General features: G+C 45.4%; 1 protein-coding gene across 2 annotated transcripts in view; it reads left to right on the top strand.

The window, feature by feature from the left end:
* The window catches only part of gcl (germ cell-less), an 80,359-nt gene that overhangs the window by 26,667 nt on the left and 29,685 nt on the right, over positions 1-24,007 (top strand). The window contains exons 9-11 of one of the 2 annotated variants that reach the window (XM_050196557.3): positions 1,615-1,740; positions 4,059-4,128; positions 7,185-7,260. In XM_050196557.3, coding sequence (XP_050052514.1) covers positions 1,615-1,740; positions 4,059-4,128; positions 7,185-7,260 — 272 coding nt within the window. Of the gene's footprint in view, positions 1-1,611; positions 1,741-4,058; positions 4,129-7,184; positions 7,261-24,007 lie in introns of both variants that reach the window. The other variant, XM_050196556.3, reaches the window with a different exon arrangement.

Here is a 24,007-nt window from a genome sequence, read left to right as displayed (position 1 = left end):
AAGAAATTTTTTCCATAAAAGCATGGTGTTCCTGTTCTCCATGTGTCTGCGTGCGCCGAAAATCGCTCACTTCACAGGTTGCACAAAGCATAAACAGGAGGTGCCTTGCGTGTCGGCAACAACTAAGATGCCACAGTTCTGCACCACATGCATGATTAGCCACGATCAGCACATGTAGAGCCAAAGGAAACAGCCCACAGCTCAAACATGGGCACAGTAATGCTGGAAGCTTTAAAGGCGAACTGCAGTGAAATTTTTGATCATGTAAATTATTTCATATAGTGTAGATATAAAGCAGCCTTTGAGCAAAGTTTTGCACTTAAAATACTAGTGGATGCATCGTAAAGAACTCTCAAAACATAAATGTTTTGTTGTTTTGTGTACTAAAACTTGAAAGACATCACCATTACTGCTTGCTGGAAGGGCCATAAGCTGCGAAATATTGAGAACCAAGCTCATTTCCTCGGCATGGTCTCTGATATCAAGCAGTGCCCACATTACACTGAAAATTTTTGAAACCGTGGTCTGGAATTTCTGCGAACTGTCAGGTGCGCGCATTGTCTGCTTAGAGGCTAAGGCTGTTAATAAGAGAATGAGACAACTACCAGCCCTGCATCTTTGCCGTGATTGCATCTGTAGTATATAATACTCATTTATAAACAATTTAGCCAAAGTGAAATTTCGTTGCAGTTGCCCTTTAGGAAGGAATTGGGAAAGAGATTATTTTTACCTCTCGGCGTTGCCACCACTGGGATCTTCAGCACACGTTCACTCAACAAGTCGCTTGCAGGAATGTGTGCGCCCAGGAGACTTACAATGGCAATCATGACTAGCAAGGCACCACTACTGTGGTGTTCCTACTCTGCCCTTCCATGACTGCCATGCAAGAGTCTTGCCTCTCCACTCTGCTGCATTTGCTGTACCGTGATATCGGACACTCGGCAGCACATGGTTCAAATGATCGATGGCTGAACCAATGAGTATTCATATTCAGTGCCTTCTTTTTACACTTCGAGTTATATGCAGCTTTGGTGGGATCATGGCAATTGGTTCGATTATCTTAAAGTTTGCATTAACGGCGTTTGAATTAGGAAACATTTACTCCAGCAAAACATTCTTTTTTCTTGCTTTTGGAAACGCCTTGTCCAAATTCCTAGGCCGAAACTTCTTTGATATTTCACCTGACCATATGCAGGTAACTAAGTTAGGGCAGTACTCTTAGTCGGACAAATCTCTTAAGATTCAGTCAAAATTTGATTTCATGTGCACGTGAAAACCTCCGTGTTCTACGGATCTGTCAAAAGAGAACCAACATTCAAGGATATTGAACACAATGGAGGAACGGTGCAAACCAGTTTGCACTTTTTATTATATTTATCGCTGGTGATCATCCCTGGTGTTGCGGGGGGCAGAGAGGCAGGGATGAACTCTGCACTTTTGGGTTCGAGTCCTCTTTGAAAGTTAAACTTGTTACCCATTGCCTATTCTGCTTTAACCTATTCCTATCGTAAGCCCGTGCTTAAAATTGTGTGCGTATTCATTTGTTTTTATTTTCTCGATTTTTTTAAAGTTTTGTTCACCATTTCTGTTTTCTCCTTTTATTTTGGCAAGGAGACTGCTTCACACAGTGTGAAGAAGGCCAGGAATACACAGAGGTGTACAAGGGCCTGCGAATTGAGCATCTCATCAACCACCCCTTAGACGTGGTGATGATAGAGCAGAACAACATCTACCCAAAAGGTGTGTGTGTTTGTATGCATGTGTGGTATGAAAAGGCTGTTTGTGTAATGCAGAAAACCCACCATGGTGACTCAGTGGCTTTGGACTCAGTGGCTTTGGCTTTCTGCTTGTGGGGATTGCAGGTTCGATTTTCGTCCACAGCGGCAGCATTCTGATGAGGGCGGAATAGGAAAATGCTGATGTACTTAATTTAAATGCACGTTAAAGAACCCCAGGTGGTCAAAATTAGTCCAGAGCCCTCCACTATGACATCATCTATCATAGTGCCGGTGTTGCTTTGTTACGTTATAGGGACCATTAAAGAGAACAATGATGTTACCTGTATTAGTAAATTACCCTTCTACAATATCCAAAAAGAACACTCTTACCACGAGAAAAAACTGAAAAGGCACAAAAATGAAAGCCTGGTGGTGACACTGCCTTGAAGTTCCCGCACCAGCTCGCTGCAACGTCATGGATTTTAACAGTGTCTGCTAGGTCCTAGTTAATTCTGAACTAGGTACATTGTGTTGCAAAGGAACCGTGGACTGAACATGGCAAGTTTTGGGAACTAACTTTTACTGAGCCAGCACAACCCAAATTAAAAAAAAATACTTTGAAATTTCAGGAACGTTTGTAACGATGTATAGAAATAAACATATGATGATGATGGTGGTGATGATGATGATGTCACACTGACTTACTGGCATTGGGGATTCGGTGCAAAATTTTAAAAAATTGAACTTTCAACTTCATTTTTTCTTCTAATAATCAACATATTGCGAAATTAACAACAATAGGGTTTTCAAAAAATACTTTATCATTATTAAATTGATTTAGGGTTTTGCTTTAGTGTCCCTTTAAACCCCACAAATCAATCTATTCCCGGCGATGGTGGAAGCATCTCAATATGGGGCGGAATGCAAAAACGCTTTAGTTTTAGGTACTTGTTCAAAGACCCGAGGTGGTTGAAATTAATCTGGAGCCCCCCACTACGGCACCCTTCATAGCCCATGTGTCACTTCAAGGCATTAAACCCCATAATGGTTTGTAAAGGTGCAACCGCATAGACGCAATTTTCGAGCAACAGCGACAAGTGATGGTGATGAGTGACAGGTTTTGCCTTTGTGGGGGGCAATCCGTCACTGTCACTGGTTGCGTCGCCGGTTTTTGGCCAGCCAGAAAAGTTAGCAAGTCCACATAGCGACTTCTGCCGGGGACAGTGTGATTGCACAACAACATGGAAGCAACCAGTCCACCCGCTTCGATCTGAATTTGCTCTTACTACTTGTTCTCTGCTGTGACAGCAAAAAAATAAATAGTAAAATCACCCATCGCTTCGTCTTGTCTCACACTGAGGACAAAGTATATTCACGCTCTATTGTCATTATTATTGAGATTGGTTGTTTGTTTTGACACTGTTAGGCCTGAGACACCACTGAGAGCTGCGAAAGTGTGTTAAAGTTCGCTCACCAGATGGTACCATGGCATTTCACACTGGTGACATGTAACAGATTTCCACTGGTGATGACAGCATATTAAAGCTAGATCTAATAGACGCTTGTTGAAACATTGGCCTCGTGATACATTTGACATTTCTGTAAGGGTTCACGATAGTGTTTTTTTGCACAACAATGTAAATTTATTGCTACTTTTTTCGCAATGTCGTGTCCATAGGGTTGCTCTGCGATGCGACAGGGTGTGTCTGTCACATCGCTTGTTGCTGTCGCTTGAATATCACTTTTATGTGGTTGCTGCTTGGTGCTTTGAAGTACTGTATGTAATATGTGTGCAAGGTTCCCTTTGTTGAGTGTGAGTTATGAATATGTCTGCCAGACAAATTCGAACTCTATAATATCTTTGATCACCTAGGTGTCTTATTCATTCTTGGTTAGTGTATCCATAAATGTTTTTAAAATATGTATTTCAAGTTAGCAAATTTTTCTTGTCTCCTTTGGTGACAAATATTTTGAGATAAGGCTTAAATAGACCCCTTGGAAATTTAGTTGTGTTATGCCATTAAAATTTACGCAGCTGTCAACTGCTCTGCATTTTGTGTTTTAATTCTAGCACTTTGGGGCCAGCTATAGCTATCAACTTTTACTGTGTATATGTATACCTGATTATGTGTGTGATATATCACACAGGAAATATTAGGAGCACTATCTCGGGAGGAAGTGCTGTTTCATTGGTGTATTTACCAAGTGAGATTTTGGTAAACAAACTTTTAAAAGATATTTGAGGATTTTATTTGATAGAAAATGTTGGTGCTGTCTCAACATCTATTCTGTATCTTTTGCGGGAGATTCTTGACCACATTTAACTTATTTTTGATGTAGAGTCTCTGTATCCTGTGTTCCGTAACCAGTGGTACCAAATGCTGAGAATCGACCAAGGCCTCGACAAGGGGTAAGCCTTGACATGTTTGTCAGTGCAAGAGTTTTACTTTACCTGAGCATACATTGCACTTGTGCCTCAAATTTTTTCTGGTGTATGATTAGGAAGCAGAATAACATAAATTGTGCAAGCTGCCAAATTTGATCACAAGTTTTCAGTTTAATACAGTTGAACCCGGATATATAGAATCTGAAGGGGCTCACTAAAAAGTTGGATAAGTAGGTAATTGGATATACAGTTAAACCTCGATATAACGAAATTGACAAATGCTCGAAAATTTTCATTACAAAGAGGTGTTCGTTATATGCAGTTTCAGCATGAAAATCTGAAAAAGAAATGCACAAATTAAACAAAGGGGGAACTGGAGGTACTCACCCAAAACGCATTTATTTAGTGGCAATAAACTGTGTTATTTTGCTCTGTGGTTTGTTGGTGAGGTACGGCAACACTGAACACTCATAAGACATCAAAGTACACAACGCTGTTTCATCATCATCTAGTGAGCCCACGACGCAGCATCGACCTCCGAAGATTCGTCGTCGTCAATGTGATATCGGCTACTTTCCACCAGTGCCTCATCTGAGATCTCTTCCGTAGTGACTGTGTAGTCGTCCGCATACAAAAAATCGCAAAGCTGCACGTCATCCGGGGCTGTCATCCATCCGTCATCCATTCGCGCGCAGTGAAACCTAAGCTTCGGCGAGATCGGGCGGGCCTGAGAGCTCTTTCTCTCCACTGTCAGTTTCCGCAGCCTGAACCTCGAACCAGGCTTTGCTGAAGCAGTTCCTAATAATGTCTGCACTTGTTTCCCGCCAGGATGCTTCAAGCATCTCAACTGCTTGAAAAATGTCCACCTTTGTTTCCCACTGAAGACAAATGTTCAGAAGCAGCCTTTGCATTGGTCTACGCTGGTAGGAACACTTCGCACTGTTAATAATTCCTTTGTCAAGGGGCTGTATGAGCAAGGTACAGTTTGCGGGTAAAAATTGGAGTTCAATGTTAAACAGCTTGAGGCCTTCAACTTGGTGTGCAGTACAGTTGTCTACGAATAGATAAATTCTGCGGCCTTGTTTCTTGATATCTTTGTCGAACTCTCTCAACCAGTCACTAAATATGCCCGTGTCATCCATGCTTTTGCATTTGCCACGTATTTCACAGGCATTCTGTGTGTCTCTTTAAAACATCTGGGTCGGGCGCTTTTGCCGATAAGCAGTGGAACTCGCTTGTCGCTTCCGTCCAAATTTACGCAGAGCAAAACAGTCAAGCGACGTTTGCTCTGCTTGCCGCCGTGGCAGATGTCTCATTTTAGTGCAAGGGTGCGGTTTGGGAGCAACTCGTAAAAAAGGGCCGTCTCATCAGTGTTGTGTTTATCACACGCATCGTAATGCTCCAAAATGCCTGGTAGTTTGTGCTCAATCCAAGAAGTGGCACCATCGCTGCCTGCAGAGGAGGACTCACCACTAATTACTTTGCTGACAATTCCATACCTGCTTTTGCGGCCTTGAAACCACCCGTTACTTGCTTTTAAATCATTGCAGCCCAAGATACAAGCATAATTCCTTGCTTTTTGCTGCAAAACAGCGCTGCTGATGGGAACATTTCATGCTCTCATGTCCATGAACCAAGTAAACACCGCTTTGTCGACGTCGGTGTGTGTTGATGGCTTCGGCTTCTTGCAGTCGGTACCTGACTCCACTGCGCTGCGTTTGCATTCGTAATTTTAGACAGAGAACTAGCTGGGATGCCAAATTTGGCAGCTACATCTTTCTTTTCTTCACTTCCAGAAACAGCTTCCAAGATAGTCATTTTGTCTTCAAGAGTCAATATTTTACGTTTTTTCATCGAGGCACTCGTCCTTGGAATGATACACCGAAGTGATTGGATGTGTGGACACAGGAGCAGACGCACACGCGCGCACGGCGTCAAAACCAAAGAGAGAAGGAAGGACCACCAGTCCACGAGACACGAAAAGCAGTCCTTTTCTTCTTAGTAGTGTCACCTGGTGTCAGGTTAACGAAGTGAAGTGCAGAGACTTCTGTAGCTACCAAAGAGTGGCGCTGCCAACGCGCCGCCGGCAACCCGTAAGCGGCAGCAACATTGCTTTGAACGAGCGGGCGGGATGTTTGAAGGGAGGAGGAAATAAGGACATGGCCGTGGTGATGCTTCGCTGTGCTTCCTCATGGGTTGCAGAATCAAGCATCTGTCCCTTCTTTAGGTCACTATCATCAAGAATAACATTGCCAGCTGGCTCAAGGGACGCAGGGGTACCTCAATACGCATGTAGACTCACATGGACAAGCGTCATCCCTCCCTACTCTCTACGCCAACGGCACTCTGCGGAAGCCTCACTCTTGCGGGGCTACTACGTGCATGCCAAGCGCAATGACACCGCTTTGCACTCCGTCGTCGGAGGGGCAACTGCAGGAAATGCACGCGGCTGCTGCTCACACTAAACAAAAAAAATTGGGGGTAAAATCCACTAGGTGGTCGGTGAAGGGAATTTGTTATTTCCAGGGTGTCTCCCACTGCCACTTTGTCACATAGAGGTCTCAAATACATGTGCTTCTGTGGAGTGACGGCGGGGAATAGAAAAATTTCTGAATATTGGGGAATTCGTTGTATGGAGGTTTGTTGTAGGCAGGTTTAACTGTATCACATAAGTTTCTACAAACATTTTCAAGGGGATTTTACAGCTGTTCATTCTGAATAATAATTCGTTATATGCGGGTGCAATATATCCGGGTTTGACTATGCATTTCTTTAACATGGCATGCAAAGTCTGAAAGAACTGGGAGACAACTGAAGATTTATTATCGAAAGAAAGGCTGGAACAAAATTTTCTGAATATGCAAAAGGGCTTCACTGTAAAAAAAATTGCCTTTACAAGCAGCACAGATTCTTTGTTCTGTCTAGTGCCCAGTTAAAATAATTAGGTGTAGCTGTCTCTCTGATTTTCAGAACAGTAGTTCGCATTTCAGGTTGGCTTTCTGGTAGCATATGAGTGCACACTGTTTTGAGTGTATGCCTTATTTTATGCTGATTCTTGTCTGTAACTGTTTTGTTTTCAGTCCAAAAAACATAGCGGAAGAAGAGTTTGACAAATGCTGCCTGCGTTGTGGCCGAATCCTTATGACAGATGTACAGGTATGTAGGCTAGGCTTATTGCAGGGGCAGCCAGACTGCAGCTTGTGAGCAGCATGCTGTTCTCCTCAGGCCTACTTTCAATAGTGTAGACACATGCAGCACTGGCTGGCTTTTACCAAACTTCTTTTTTAACGCATTTGCCATTCTCAAAAACCAGAAGTGTGTTCTCAACAGGAAGTTCGAGTATTCAAAGGGCAGGGAGTCAATGGCATTAGAGTCTGAAACTTCTGTGTTTCACTGTGCCTCTTGGAAACATTGGTAAAATCTTTTGTGGCTTTAAGAGTATGTCCGCCTGGCCGCCCCTGGCTTATTGTCGATGTATGCAGTGTGTCTCATTTAAAGGAACTGCATACCAGTTGTTAAGAAACCTCATTTTGTGGAAATAGCTTGTCACTGAAAGTGTTCATGCCTGTTGCAGTTTTATGAAAAACTAGAAAAACTTTTAAATTGATTTCCATAGAAGTCAGTTTGGAAGGTTTCGAGATGCTTGCCTCTGCTGTGTGTACTTGGAAACACTGTGGCAGTGGCTGTTTGGAGTCACAGCATGTCACAACTAGTTCTGACTGGCAGGAACTCATGCCATAGGATGTACTTGAATTTCATGCTTTGAGTGCGTCACAAAAGTGTCCATTGTGAGTGTATTTGGTGCATTACAACATTATAATCAAACTTATCTGTTGAAAATTATATTACCATACATTCTCATATGGGCCACACATTTTTTTCTCCTAAATTTGGAAATTAACTTTTAGCTATGGCTTGTACAGGTAAAGCAAATAAATGTGTACATGCTCTGAAAAATAGATGTGCTAGCCACTTTACATTGTGGCTAGGACATCTTTATCTTAACCTTAATAGTACTCCAATCTTCATTGCTGTCAACATTGTCAGACTTGAAGTAGTGGATGTACAGTTAGGTGTGAGTGCTCATTTCAGAAATGCTGTTGAGGTCTGCCCTGTGTGAGAGAGAGAGATAAACTTTTATTGTCTTAAACGATTTACGTGCTATGGTTGGAACCCCTTTAGTCCAAGTTCCCGCAGGCCTCGGCAGCCCTCTTGACCTGTCTTATTTATTTATTTATTTATTTATTTATTTCACGTACTTTCAAGGCCCGAAGGCGTTACAGAAAGGAGTGGAGTCAAAACAAGAAGTAATGCAGTAAAAAATACAAACAAAAAAGTATTAACAAAAATACTAACAAAAGGCATTTTGAACGGCGGTCTTGAAGTTAGTAGGGTCGGTGATGAGTGCGATTGAGGCGGGAAGGCGATTCCAGTCCGTGCTCGTCCTGGGGATGAATGAGTCACTGTACCGGTTAGTACGGCACAATGGCACCCCGATTTTAAGGCTGTGGTCAGTGCGGGCAGAAATATAAGACGGAGGGGCAAGAAGGGTCTCTTTTAACAGGGGGTTCAAGTGAAAAACTTTGTGAAAAAGGGAGAGACGGGAAGATTTGCGGCGTGACGAAAGATCAGGTAAGTTAAGAGTTCGTTTCATTGAAGAAATACTTGCATAGCGAGAATAATTAGATAATACAAAGCGTGCACTTCGATTTTGAATACTTTCAAGAGTAGAAACTAATGAAGACTGAGTCGGATCCCAAATGGCTGAAGCATACTCCAATTTGGAGCGAACTAAAGTTTTATAAAGAGTTAGCTTCAGGGAAGAAGGGGCAGAGCTAAAATTACGGCGTAAGTAACCAAGCATGCTATTAGCGTTTTTAGTAACATAGTCAATATGCGAGTGCCAAGAAAGGTTATTTGATATGTGAAGGCCGAGATACTTGTAAGAGTTAACTGACGTCACAGGTGCACCATTAATAAAGTAGGTGTGTGTGGCAGCGTTACGAGATATACGCATGGCCTTGCATTTATTTGAATTTAGTTGCATGCACCAATTAGAACACCACTCAATTACGCGGTTAAGGTCGTCCTGCAGCTCTTGCGAATCTGAAGGATTAGTAATTTTACGGTAAAGAACACAGTCATCCGCGAAAAGCTTTATGGAAGAGTAAAGAACGCAGTTCGGAAGATCGTTAATATAGATTAGAAAGAGAAGTGGACCCAGGACTGACCCTTGAGGAACACCTGCTGGTACGTTAGAAAACCGAGAATTACAGTTATTAGTGTTTACAAACTGCGTCCTGTTAGAAAGAAAGTTTTTTATCCATTCGAGTACATTAGCGTCCAAGTTAAGTTGAGACAGCTTAAGCAGAAGTAAATCATGGGTCACAGAGTCAAAGGCTTTGGCAAAATCAAGAAATACGCAGTCAATGTCGGTACCTAGATCAGAAATTGCAAAGAGATCGTTAGTAAATGTTAAGAGCTGTGTTTCACAGGAAAAGAACTTACGGAAACCATGTTGACAGGGGTTGAAAAAGGAGTTTGATTCTAAAAACTCAGCCAAATGAGAATATATTATATGCTCAAGAATTTTACATGAAATGCTTGTTAGTGAGATAGGCCTGTAATTGCTTGGTAAGTGTGTGTTACCTGATTTATGAACTGGAATCACCTTTCCCACGCACCAGTCGTGTGGAAGAACAGACTGCTGTAATGACTGAGTGAAAATGTGCGACAAAATAACAGCAGAAAATACATTAGTACACTTCAAAATTTTTGAGTTCAGGCAGTCTGGGCCGGCAGAGGAGGACGTTTTGTGATTGTTAATTAGGCAGCTAACACCAACCCAGTCAATAGAGATTGGATCCATGGGCGAAAAACCAGAATTGGATACAAGCGGTAATCCACGTGGCATTGTGGTAACATGTGAAGAGAAAACATCATTAAATACATTACAGCATTCTTCAGGAGCAACAGGTTGATCATTTGGGTATGTTAATTGGATTATTTTGCTTGGTGTACCGTTAACTATGGTCCAGAATTTGCGAGGATTAGTTTGTAAGATGGACGGAAGGGTAACAGAATAAAAATGCTGTTTCGCACTAGCGGAGGCTGTGTTGTAGTCATTTTCAGTGAGGTAGTAAGCGGACCAAGCAACGTCACTGCATGAAACTTTTGCGCGACGAAACAACCGCTTTTTTTTGTTACGTAGTCGCTTCAAAAAGGGGTTGAACCAAGGGGACCGTGGCTTGCAAGCGACTGTTCTTTGCGGTACGAAACGTTCGATTAATGACAACAATTTATTTTTGAAAATGCACCAGTTTTCTTCAACACAGCGCTGATCGCAATTAGCGATGTAAGAAGCTGCGAAATTTTCCATTTCAGCGGTGATGGAAGCCAAGTTGGCTTTGCTGTAATCGCGGATCACCTTCGTAGTTTTCTTAACAGGAGCCCGTGCGTTGATATGAAAAGTGAGTGCAAGGTGATCACTTAAGCCTTTTATGTAAATAATTGGGGAAACTGTGTCAGGGTTCGTAGTGAGAATCAGATCTAGTATGTTAGATGAAGAGGCAGACACGCGCGTTGGTTTCAGTACAAGCTGGGTGAAGTGGAAATCCAAACAAGTGTTTATGAACTGGGTACTCTGAGAAGACTGGGACGTTGCCATGTCGTTACGCCAAATGATATCGGGAAAGTTAAAGTCACCAAGAAGAAAAAGGGGAGCGTTAGGGTATCTGACAACTAATTTGTTCAATGCGTCGTGAAGGTCATCGCAAAATGATGTCGAAGCAGTAGGAGGGCGATAGCATGTGCAAAATATAACATCTCTGTTGTCGAGTACAACGCGCACGCAAACAAGTTCAAGTGGTGTTTCTATGGAAACTGAGCTTGAAGTGAGCGTTTCAGATACTGCAATCAAGACACCTCCACCTGATCGCACACCACGATCGCAGCGATAACATGAATACAGTTTTTCACAATAAAAAATTTCGCTATTTTTTATCCGAGCAGAGAGCCATGTTTCAGTGAGACATACTATGTCAGCAGCGCATGAATCAATCAGTGAGGACACCGCAGCACGTTTATTTAGTAGACTTCGCACGTTAGTGAAAAAGACAGATATGGTGTTATTAGATTGCGCATGTGCTAGCTATGTCGAACCATTTCCTTCGATAGCTTGACGCGACCGAACAGAAGAGCGTGCTGCACGTGGCATGTTGACTTCGCATACATTGTCAGTGGTAGAACAGTAAACGTAGCACTTCTTGTTCAAAAACAACTTATTTAGCCGTATTGAGTATGTCTGTCCTGATGCCTTAGCAAAATCAAGCAGCTTTTTCCTAGACTGGCGCGTTGCTCGGCAGAAATCTTCGCCCACAGATACCCCGGTGGATTTCAGATTAGATTTTAGTGCCAGAATTTTATCCTTTAGTTTTGAGCAAGAAAATTTCATTATAATCGGGCGAGTCTTATTAGCAGTATACGAGCCAAGTCGGTGGGCTCTACATACCATATTCTCGGGGACCTCAAACTTAAGATGATGAGATAAAAATTCGCACACCAATTTTTCGGACTGCGCCCATGTTTCTGACGGAGTGTCAGAAATACCATAAAATATTAAGTTATCCCGGCGGGAGCGATCTTCTAGATCATCGAGACGTGTCAGGAGGGAGGCATTTTCAGTTTTAACGGCGTGAGCTACAACTGCAGGTATGTCAGCTGACGATGGGTTAAGCTCAAGTGATTCAACAAGCGATTCAACTGTCGTTAATCTAGTGGTTAAATCGGACACTTGATTAGTTAATTGAGCCTGTTTTTCCTTTAATTCGGCGAGACCACTCATTACCTCTGTGTGTCGTGAATCTATTTTTGCTGAAAGGGCAGAAATGGCTGCAAGAAGTTCTTTGTACTGCGCGTCAGTTGCGGGTCCCGGATTAAGTTCAACGTCACCAGATAGGATGAGTAGCCTTGCAACAAACGCACATTCACACAGTGAGGCAAAAAATACACTTGGGCACGGGAAAAGCAGCAGACAGACGTTACTCGTACGTTTAGAGTAAAGAGACGGAGCTTCACAGACCTGCATGAAGAAGCAAAAAGGGTTTAGCGGTGACTGCATGGTTGCCGCTATCCCGTGCCCACTGAAAGTGGCCGGACGAAGGCAGCTGCTTAAGTAGAGCCAGAAGGGAGATGTCGCTCCTGGCGGCTGTGAATCCGTGTGCAAAGGTATGAAGATGGCGCCCTGGATTACTTGCTGGCACCAAAGATCTTGACTTGCGTCAGATAGCCGGACTGGCAACGGTGTCGGTGAGTCATTATAGATGAGCACTGGTGAAACCGCACATGCGCAGGTCGAGGGATACAGCCATACTCCAAGGAGCACGATGAACTGCATGAAGAAGCAAAAAGGGTTTAGCGGTGACTGCATGGTTGCCGCTATCCCGTGCCCACTGAAAGTGGCCGGACGAAGGCAGCTGCTTAAGTAGAGCCAGAAGGGAGATGTCGCTCCTGGCGGCTGTGAATCCGTGTGCAAAGGTATGAAGATGGCGCCCTGGATTACTTGCTGGCACCAAAGATCTTGACTTGCGTCAGATAGCCGGACTGGCAACGGTGTCGGTGAGTCATTATAGATGAGCACTGGTGAAACCGCACATGCGCAGGTCGAGGGATACAGCCATACTCCAAGGAGCACGATGAACTGCATGAAGAAGCAAAAAGGGTTTAGCGGCGACTGCATGGTTGCCGCTATCCCGTGCCCACTTATGAAGGACTGTTGTCCTGCCAGGTCTGAGCTGGTTCGCTGTGCCTCCCATTGTTCCACTGTGTGGTGTGTTTTATCAAACGGGTGTGATTCACAACCCCATGTAATGTGTTGTAGTGTTGGTATGCCGCCGCACCACGGGCAGTCGAGCCTGTAGTGAGTGGGAAACATGGCATTTTGTGATTTAAGGTGGGGTGAATACCCCGGTCTGAATTTTGTGCCAGCTGACGGCTTCCTTTCCACTGAGTTGTGGGTGAGGGGGAGGGTATTTTTTTCTAGTTGCACGCTGATGAGCAAGGATCTCCCGGGCATTTGTTGGATTGGAGTTATTACAGTGGCTTCCTGGGACTGCCCCAGTCGAGTCGGCCTGGTTAATAATAACTCGGGCTAGTGAATCGGCCAGTTCATTGCCCTCAAGGCCTGTGTGACCAGCGCACCATAGGATCCGGTGATGATGGGCGAATTTCGTCGGTCTTATTGAGTGACATGTTTTGGGCGCGTGGCCCCTGAGAAGCAGGCGACATGCTTCTTGTGAGTCTGTTATTATGGTGACACTCTTTTGCGTGCGTTCCGCGGGAGCGAGGGCCATTGCCACGACGAAAGTTTCGGCATTCGCCGAAGTACCTGCCCTGACAGATGCCGTAAATTGCTGCTGTGCTTTCGTGTCGATGATTGCCACTGTGTACCTCTTGACATTCTTTTGGGCATCACTGGCATTCAAGTGTACGTTCAAATACGCGGCTGCATCCGTGTGTATTGTGTTGTACATGGGATTATTTTCATACATTGTTCTAATATGTTGTGTGCATGTTTTTGCCTTGCTTTATTGTATTCCGGGTGCATGTTTTCGGGTTTGTGGACCACCGTTATTCGAGCTCGTGTTGAGGTCGGTAGTGGTAATACGTGTTCACTGATAAATTGTGGGTGTGGGGAAATACATGCTTTTGTCAGTAGGGCCCGTCCTGCGTAAGTGTAGCTCAAGCGTTCCCTCTGAGAGATTAGTGTGGCTTCTTTTAGCTCTTCAAATGTGTTGTGTACTCCTAAGGCTAGCGGCGTTCTGTGGACGTCCCCTTAGGTAGTCCAAGGGCCTCTTTGTATGCTGATCTTATTATGATGTCGACCTGCCTCTTCTCCTCGCGACTAAGGAAGTGGTAGGGCAGGCCGTATGTGACTCGGCTTATCACTAGTGCTTGGACGAGCCTCAGCGTGTCGTGTTCTTGCATGCCCGCTTTCCGATCAGTTACGCGATGGATCATTTGTGCAATGTTATTTGCAGTGGTTTTCAGTGTTTTGATGGTGTGAGATGCTTTCCCGCTACTTTGGAGCCAGAAGCCCATGATCCGCATCGCCGTAACTTCTTGGACCGCGTGTCCTTCCACAACGATGTTGACAGGTCTGTTGGATATGTAGCGCCTCGAGTGTACCCGAATGAGCTGCGATTCTTTGGGGGCACATTTGAGGCCACTACTCCTTGAGAATTTGTCTACTGCCTCGGCTGCTTGTTGTAGTACTGGTTCTTTGTGTCCCAGAGGGCCCCTTGCTGCCCACAGCATTATGTCGTCCGCATACAGTGTGTAACCCAAATCGGGGATTTGGTCCAGCTGTTGCGCCAGGCGACGCATCGCTATATTGAACAGCAAAGGTGAGATTATTGCCCCTTGGGGTGTTTGAACTTTTGGGAAGCGATTTGACCAATTCCTATTGTGGCGGTGCGGTTAGTGAGAAAAGCCTGTAGTTGTACGTACGTTCTCCGCATCCTTTAAATTCGAGTTCCTCCAATATTGTTTTGTGCGAAACGTTATCAAATGTTCCCTTAAGGTCTAGTGCAAGCACTAGTCTTTCCTCTCCACGGGCGATGTTAGCTATAACTTCTTCTCTGATCAGTAAGAATGAGTCTTGACAGGATAGCCCCGTACGGAACCCTATCATGGTGTTTGGAAACCGCTGCAGTCTTGTTTGTATTACTCGTTCATACAGTTTACCCAGGCAGGACGTGAGAGAAATGGGCCTCAGAGCGCCTATTGAGGGTGTCTTTTTAGGTTTGGGGATCATGATAATTTTAGCATGTTTCCATTCTGGGGGAAATTGGCCTTTGAGCCAGCTCTCGCCATTGAACAGTTCTGTGATTTTAGTCGGGACTCTACCGTCCAGGCTCCGAAGCATCTCGTTCGTGATGGCATCAGGGCCAGGAGCCGAGTTTTTGGCGGCTGCTTGAGCTGCCTCAAAGACTTCTGCATATGTGAAAGGTTAACCTAATTTGGAATTGGCCTTTCCAAGGTATGGTCATGTCTTGTTTGGTGTGTCTGTGTTTAGTGATGGTCCTATCTATCATTCTTTCAGTTTCTCTAGTAGTTCCGCATCTGTGCCTGGGAAACTGTCTGATATGATTTGGAGTCATTTGTTGTTTTCCATGCGTGTGCTATCCGGGTCAAGCATCCCACGAAGGATGCGCCACGTGCCAGCCTTTCCCAAGGTCCCTGAGAGGGACCCGCCGAACGTAGCCCACTCGTTTTTCGCTAATTCGTCTGCGTGTTGTTGCGCTTGCTCCGCCAGAAGTGTTATGCGGGCACGTAGCTGTTTGTTGAGGCGTTGTTTTTTCTAACGCTTAACTAATCTGTGTCTTTTGTCACACAAGTTTACTAGGTGGGAGTCTACCACGGGGGCCTCCGATGTGCGCTCTATGGTTTTGGTAGTGTCTTTGTGTGTTTACCGGATGAGTTTTGTCCATTCATGTATGTTGTCGGGAGTCCTTGCTGTGTCGAGGTTCCGTTGGAGCTCCCTGTATATTGACCAGTCGGTTAATTTCGTTGTGCCAATCATTCTACGTAATTTGGGGGTGGAGAGTGAAAAGCGAATCAGGTCACGATCACTCCCCAAGTTTTCGTTTAGCGATGCCCACTGTGCATCTTTATTGTTTAGTGTGTACGCGCGATCGAGTGTTGTGTCCCTGCTCACGCTGTTACCTGTGCGTGTGGGCATGCCTATGTGGTTTGCTGTCTGCATGCCGAGATTCTCAACTTATTGCTCAAGTAGGGCTCCTTTAGGGGATGTGAACACGTAGCCCCACATTGTATGTGGTGCGTTGAAATCGCCCAATGTCACCATCCGGTCTTTGGTGCCCACTATGGTCTTAGTGTCCGGCAAAATTTGGGGTAGGTCCAGACCTTTGCTTTTGGGAGAGCTGTAAATGTTTGTTATCATGCTGTGTGCTTTGCCTCTTTTCCGCGCTAGCACGCTGATCGTTACGGAATTGGTTTGCCCGGTACGTTGGGGGAGGAATATTATTTGTGTTGTGATTGACTTGCTCACCAGCGTGGCAGCATTAGAATTTTGGGGGTCGCTCAGAACATAACAGCCCTGTAGTCGGGCCCGTTTGGGCCCGACCTCCTGAAGGCATATTATGTCCGGAGCTACCCGAGAGCTTTTAATAAATTGCTGGAGGGCTGCCGTCTTTCTAGCGAAGGATCAGCAGTTCCATTGCCAGATCTCTAATTGTTCCAGGTTATTTGGTTTTGTTTTCTCTTTAACTGTTGTAGTGGTAGCCATGGTTCCCACTCGTTATTTATGCTTTTGACATCCCTGTGTCTAATCCGTCCGTATCAATCATGCGGTGGGCCGTCTTGGTTTCGGCTGATTCGGCGCCGACTGCTATGGCATGTTTCTTAGTAGTTGTGGTTTTAGCTGTGGTTTTTAGCTGCTCCGTCACTTGTTGTTTGTGCCTCTCGAATTCTACCATCATTGGTGATATGAAATCGAGGAGTTTCTGATTCACGAGGGTTATCATCTCGTGCGTTAGTGATTTAGAGGTTTCTGCCAATAATAGTTGGATTTGGGCCATTGCGGGTGGCGCTTTGGTATTTGGTATTTGCGGTGTTGGTGGTTTTGGTTCACCATGTGTGAGAGTGTTGGTATTTGAGGTGATTTGTGTCGGTTCTGCGGCTGATTGTCTATGATCCAATTCGAGCTGTTGTATTTTTCGTGTGAGGCGTTCCTCTAGCTCCTTAAATTTCTCATCGGATCGCTGTCATTTGCGTTCCTAGTCTCGAAGTTGTGTGCGTAGCTGCGCATTTTCCTGTTTAAGTATTTCATAGCCGGGATCTCGCTGTGTGTTTGGTGTGTGTTGCGGAGCATTGTGAAATACAACCGTCGCCCAGCTCACCCGAGGCTTTTGTAACTACTGGTGCTGCGGGGGCACTGGCGTTCGTGCGGCCCTGGACAGCTCCTGGGCTCCTACTTCTTTTGCCATTAGGAGATGTGGACTTGTGGTGATGGCTGTCTTCCTCATCTTCTGAGCTGAACCATCGCAGTTTTTTCTGGCCCACTCGCTCTCATGAGCGGGACTGACGATTGTGTTCTTTAGTTTCTGTGGGCATAGGTTGCTGCCAGTCTTGTGGCCTGCCGCCCCGCGCACAGCGCATTTGATCACACACTCGTGCCCAGGGGCAGGGGGATCCTTCAGGCTGCATTTTTTCCAGATGTTGATCGGGTGGGGGCACACATCCGGTCGGTGTCCCGCTTGGAAACATTCCGTGCATATTTGAACAGTGGGCTTGTATGGATGAAGTCGCATCTCTCCTCCCATGTAATAAATACATTTGGGAAGGGAGCCACCAGTTAACGTGATGAGTGCCGTGGATGACTTGCCTAGCATGTGAATTCGTTTGATTTGAACTCCGTGTTTCCTTACTCGCATGTTGACTACTGAATGTTCCATGGGTGTGTCCGCTGGAATGCCGTGAACCACACCTCGATAGCAGTTGTAGGGGTCAGCTATGTATGTGTTGAATTGGTGCATGCGTCCATTCAGTTTGAGTTGCATGATGCGGCGGAGTACGTTGGCCACTTCTGTCCTGCTCACCGATAAAATTATAATGTTCGATCCGGGGCAAGTGCGCAGGATGAAATCCGCGCCTGTGATTCTGTCGCTTCACTGGTCCATCTTGAGTTTGACTGAGATGGTCTTGGATTGGTTGGCTTGCCTTGAGAATGGCACTCGCCAAGGTTGGTATTAGTATGTCTTTGATTGTTAATCCCTTTGTTGGACACATGATGATTTTTACATCATCCTTTGGTAGTGCTGGCAGAGGTTTCTGCTTTGGATGGTGGAAGCAATTTCCTTGGTTGTCAGCCACACCCCCCGCAGGGGCGTCTGCGTATACAGGCGTTTGGTGTGTTGCGACACCACGTACCTGATCACACGAGGGTTGGACCCTCCCGCGTGTAGCTGTGCGCGGCTTAGCCGTGTCCGGGGAAAGGGGGATCCTGGGGGTTGAGCCGACGCCGGGTGTTCGGACCTTTAAGGCCCCCCGGCGGAGGCAACACGCCTCTTTGGCCTCTGCTTCACGTAGACGGCACCCCTGGACTGACCCACCCGGGGGAAATCGGCAGTCGCCTTTTCCTGTCTCTCTCTACCCTCATCTTCGCCTTTCTCTTCTACTTTTAATCTTTCCTGTCCTCTCATCTTTTCCATTCACTTCAAATTTTCCTGGCGGCAAGGGTTAACCTGGTGTGGCTGTCCTACCTTGGGTATACCATATTGGGTTATAGTAACGGCATACTGCTGGCGCTGTGCAGACTTGTTTACATGTTCTGCCACGTCCCCTTGTTGGGCTCCGTGGTGGGTGGCAGACGCCGTTGCCGAACAAATCACTTTTTCTATGGGATCCTCGAACCCATTTTCACCTGATCGTGCCTCGAAAAGGGTACGCACCGACGCAACCTCTCTATTCATTCCAAGAAGCAACGAAACTTTCCCGAAATTCCACGTACTTCACTGCGAACAATTATCTACAAAAGCAAGAACAATTTCACCATTTCTTGTGGCCAAGTGCCTAAAAGAGACTATTGGAGCTGGCTATAAGGTAACAAAGATGGCAAGTGGGGATTTGCTCCTCGAGCTAAAAGACAAGGAACAGTACAACAAACTCGCACACCTCGTAGCCTTTGGTAACATCCCTGTTTCTGTGAGCGCACATCGAACCATGAATACAGTAAAAGGCGTAGTATCAGATGAAGACCTAATGACATTGAATGAAGAAGAACTCCTGGATGGATGGAAGGACCAAGGCATAATCCATGTGCAGCGCATCAAAATCAGACGAAATGACAATGAAATTCCAACAAAGCATTTAATACTCACTTTCAGCTCAACTACTCTACCCGAAACACTTGAAACCGGCTATGTAAAACTTCATGTTCGACCCTACATTCCGAACCCGCGACGTTGCTTCAAATGTCAGAGATTTGGTCATGCATCCCAGAGCTGCCGAGGACAACTTATGTGTGCAAAGTGCGCCACAACCGGTCACTCTGCTGACGACTGCAATAATGAGGTACATTGTGCGAACTGCGATGGCAGTCACCCTGCATACTCCAGAGCTTGTCCAGCCTGGAAGAAAGAAAAGGAAATAATTACTGTAAAATTTAAGGAGAACATAACATTCCGTGAAGCACGACAAAGGGTTTCCTCGTTATTTTCACTAAAAACAACTTTCGCTGAAGTGGTGCAACGGGGGGCGGCACCACAACAGCCTCTGGCGGCAGCCTGGACCACGCCTAGCGTGCCGAGGCTAGCGCCACCCGCTCCTACGGTGGGAGCAGCCAGCGCTGCCCTGCCATCTCTCAAACTGTCCACACCAGTGGTCTCTTCAAGCTCCGGCAGAAGCCAGGGCACTGCAGAGGCCACGGGGGTCTTGTCGACCTCTGCCCCGGTAGGGACGAAGACTTCATCGCTTGAGATGAAGTCTACGCGACGCACACATCGCTCTCTGGAGCGGGTGTCCAGTGCCTCGCAAGAGGCTATGGACACCGGTCCAAGCCAAACGGCGCAAGTAGCGTCGCAGGAGCGGCGAGGTTCTCTTGACCGCTCCAAAAAAGACAAAACACCAATTACAGGGCCTAACAAAGGCTCTGTAAAGTAATGTCACTTTTGAGACACACAGCACAATTTCTTTTTAAACATGGATGACGTCATACAGTGGAATGTTAGAGGACTATTAAGAAACCTAGATGATGTCCAAGAAATCCTCTGTAAGTTTAAACCTAAAGTGCTGTGTGTTCAAGAAACCCACCTAACTTCCAAGCACACTAACTTCCTCCGGCAATACATGACTTTCAGAAAAGACCGCGAGGATGCTGTCGCATCATCTGGCGGTGTAGCCATCATTGCTGATAGAAGTGTAGCGTGTCAGCTTCTGAAGCTCCAAACGGCCCTTGAGGCCGTGGCCATTCGAGCCGTACTTTTAAATACACTCATTACCATCTGCTCTTTGTACATACCACCACATTATCAGCTTCACAGACGCGACTTAGAATCATTAATAGATGAGCTCCCAGAGCCCTATATGATTCTCGGTGATTTTAATGCACACAGTAGTTTGTGGGGTGATTTACGCTGTGATGCGTGAGGTCGCGTCATTGAACAGGTGCTTTTTTCCTCTGGAACATGTCTCTTAAACACGAAGGAGCCCACATATTTTAACGTGGCCAACAAGTCATACTCTGCCATAGATCTTAGCATTTTATCGCCGACGCTTTTACCGTATTTTAAATGGAATGTGCTTAACAACCCGTATGGGAGTGACCACTTCCCAATAATCCTAACTACGCCGAAACAAGATCAACTTCCCCCGCAGGTCCCTCGGTGGAAGGTTGACTCAGCCGATTGGGAACAGTACCGAACTCTTACACACATGACCTGGTCTGAGATGTCCGGTATAACCATAGATGACGCTGTTGCATATTTTACAGCTTTTATACTTGATGCCGCATGTAAATGTATTACTCAAGCGAGCGGCATTGGTTCCAAACGGCGTGTTCCCTGGTGGAACGATGCATGTAGGCAAGCACGGAGGAACCAGAACAAAGCGTGGGCGATGCTTCGCGATTCTCCAACAGCAGAAAACCTGGAAAACTTTAAACATGTCTAATCGCAGGCGAGGAGAACGCGCCGACAAGCAAGACGAGAGAGTTGGGCGAAGTATATATCAAGCATCAACTCGTACACAGATGAGAGGAAAGTATGGAATAAAGTGAAAAAAGTCGATGGGCAACAAACATATTCCCTGCCTTTAGTAAATAGCCACGGAGAAAGCCTGGAAGATCAAGCCAACTTTCTTGGTACACACTTTGAACACATATCCAGCTCCTCACACTACTCCGAAACATTCCTAAATTACAAAACACGAATAGAGAAGCAAAAGTTAGGAAGAAAATGTGCAAAAAGTGCGGTGTACAACGAACCATTCTGCATAGCAGAACTGCAGGCAGCTCTAAACTGTTGTAATACATCCGCCCCAGGTTCAGACCGCGTAATATATGAGATGTTAAAACAACTACCATTCGAAACACAGAAAACCCTCCTTTCCCTTTACAACGTTATATGGTTTTCCGGCGAGATCCCCTCTGCTTGGAAGGAGGCTATAATAATTCCCATTCTGAAGCACGGAAAGGATCCTTCCTCTGTAACTAGTTACAGACCTATAGCACTAACAAGTTGTCTCTGCAAAGTATTCGAAAAAATGATTAACTGTCGCCTACTACACTTCCTCGAGTAAAACAAATTGCTCAATCCATACCAGTGCGGGTTTCGGGAGGGTCGATCCACCAATGACCATCTCATACGTATCGAGGCACGTATCCGGGAAGCTTTTGTTCATAAGCAGTTTTTCGTATCAATATTCCTAGATATGGAGAAAGCATATGATACTACGTGGCGGTTTGGTATATTGAGAGACCTCTCACAGTTAGGTATACACGGTAATATGTTAAATGTTATCAAAAGTTATCTGTCTAATCGCACATTCCGTGTTCGAGTGGGCAACGTTCTGTCACGAAAATTTGTACAGGAAACTGGAGTGCCGCAGGGCGGGGTGCTCAGCTGCACGCTCTTTATAGTAAAAATGAATTCTCTTCGTCTACACATACCAAGTAACATCTTCTATTCCACATATGTTGACGATGTGCAGATAGGATTTCAATCAATTTCTCTCCCAATCTGTGAGCGACAGGTCCAGCTTGCTCTTAACAATGTCTCCAAATGGGCGGATGAGAACGGGTTCAGACTGAACCCACAAAAGAGCATATGTGTCGTTTTCTCTAGAAAAAGAGGCCTGCATGGTGAGCATCTGCCTGTAAATAGGGAACAGAAATTTTTAGGCATAATCTTAGACGCGAAATTAACCTTTATACAGCACATAAAGTATCTTAAAAACAAATGTATGAAAACAATGAATATCTTAAAGGTGCTGTCCCGCACAACCTGGGGCAGTGATAGAAAATGTCTTATGAACTTATATAAAAGCCTCATACGCACACGGCTAGACTATGGAGCCATAGTTTACCAGTCGACTACTCCAACTGCTCTGAAGATGCTAGACCCTGTCCATCACCTAGGAATTCGCCTGTCCACAGGCGCCTTCAGAACAAGCCCAGTGGAAAGCCTGTACGTTGAATCGGATGAATGGTCACTTCAACTGCAGAGAACATATTCGTCTTTTATGTATTTTCTGAGAGTGAACGCAAACAGTGAGCACCCCGCGTATTCCACTATAAATGATTTGTTCAGTTCCCAACTTTTCCGCAACCGGCCCACAGTGGCAAAGCCTTTCTCACTACGTGTTAGAGACATAGCTGAAGAAACAAGGGTTCCACTGCTTGAATACCACCTTATGCCCCCGGTTATACGGCCCCCGCCCTGGCTGTGGCAACCTATACACTGTGATACATCTTTCGTAGATGTTACAAAGTGCGCGCCTGTAGCGCATATCCGAATGCACTTCCTCGAATTACAGCACAAATACTCCTCTCCTGAATTTTTTACAGACGCATCGAAGTGTTATTCTGGCGTGTCTTACGCAGCGGTCGGTCCATCCTTTTCGGATTCCGGTGTATTGAATCCTAGCACAAGTATTTTCACAGCAGAGGCCTACGCGATATTGGCCGCCGTTAAACACATTAAAGAATTTAATATCCAAAAGGCAGTTATATACACAGATTCTTTGAGCGTCGTAAACGCTTTGAAAAGTGTCAAGAAATAGTATCAAAACCCTGTCATTGTATCTCTTTACTCAGCATTACTAACCACCTATGCGTCCAAGCAGCATATCGTCCTATGCTGGGTGCCGGGGCACCGAGAGATAGAGGGAAACGTGTTGGCTGACCAGCTAGCCACATCCGCCCACACGAACGCTTCCAACACTTCCACGACTGTCCCTGTAATGGACCTCAAGCCCTCAATAAGAAAAAAGCTAAGGGCTTTCTGGCAGCGCTTGTGGGACAAGGAAACAGAAAATAAACTACATGTTATCAAGCCGTATCTTGGCAACTGCCCCCGGTATCAAAGAACCGCCATACAGAAGTAACACTTTGCAGACTCAGGATAGGACACACATACAGCACACACGCATACCTCTTGTCCGGCGGCGATCCACCCACGTGTGATAAATGTGGTGAGCCACTAACCGTGCTTCATATCCTGATGCAATGCAGGGAATTAGACACAAATAGGAAAAAGCATTTTCCACTACCACATCGGCAGCGAATTCCGCTCCATCCTCAAATGTTCATAGGTATAGAACCTCTCTTTAAATATCAATCATTGTTCGAATTTTTAAAAGATGTACGTAGTTTTCATGTTATATCACCAGGAAATTCGTAGCACAGCCTCTTAACTGAGGTTTGTGCTGCGGTAACTGCATTAGCAGAAAGCACCTGCCTCCCAGCCTTTGGGCTCAAAGGCCTTCCGGAGGCATAGGAGCTATTTCCATATTCTTGCATTTTAGGGTCATGATCACTTATCAAACGTACTATATCCATAGACAACTACATATATCACTATCATAATTTTATACTATATATCATTTTACGCTTCTATGATACGCATTGATTTTAGGCCACTTTACAGCCATGTTACATCCCACCATCGAAACTCGCAAATCAGCGCTTAACAAAACATTATCAGTCATGGCGCTCTTTGGCCATCCCTGGCCCTTGCGCCACTAAACAATACACATTCATTCATTTGTCAGCCATACCATATGGATGGTCGCCGTGTTCCCCTCTCGCGAAGTTTGCCTGACTTGGTGAGCCATGTTGCTTCGGAGATTGGGCTTCCTGGCCTTTTTCGTTTCTTAGCTCTTTGTG

The sequence above is a fragment of the Dermacentor andersoni genome, chromosome 1 (assembly GCF_023375885.2).
Source record: "Dermacentor andersoni chromosome 1, qqDerAnde1_hic_scaffold, whole genome shotgun sequence".
Classification (NCBI taxonomy): Eukaryota; Metazoa; Arthropoda; class Arachnida; order Ixodida; family Ixodidae; genus Dermacentor; species Dermacentor andersoni.
This window is presented reverse-complemented; position numbering and strand designations above follow the sequence as displayed.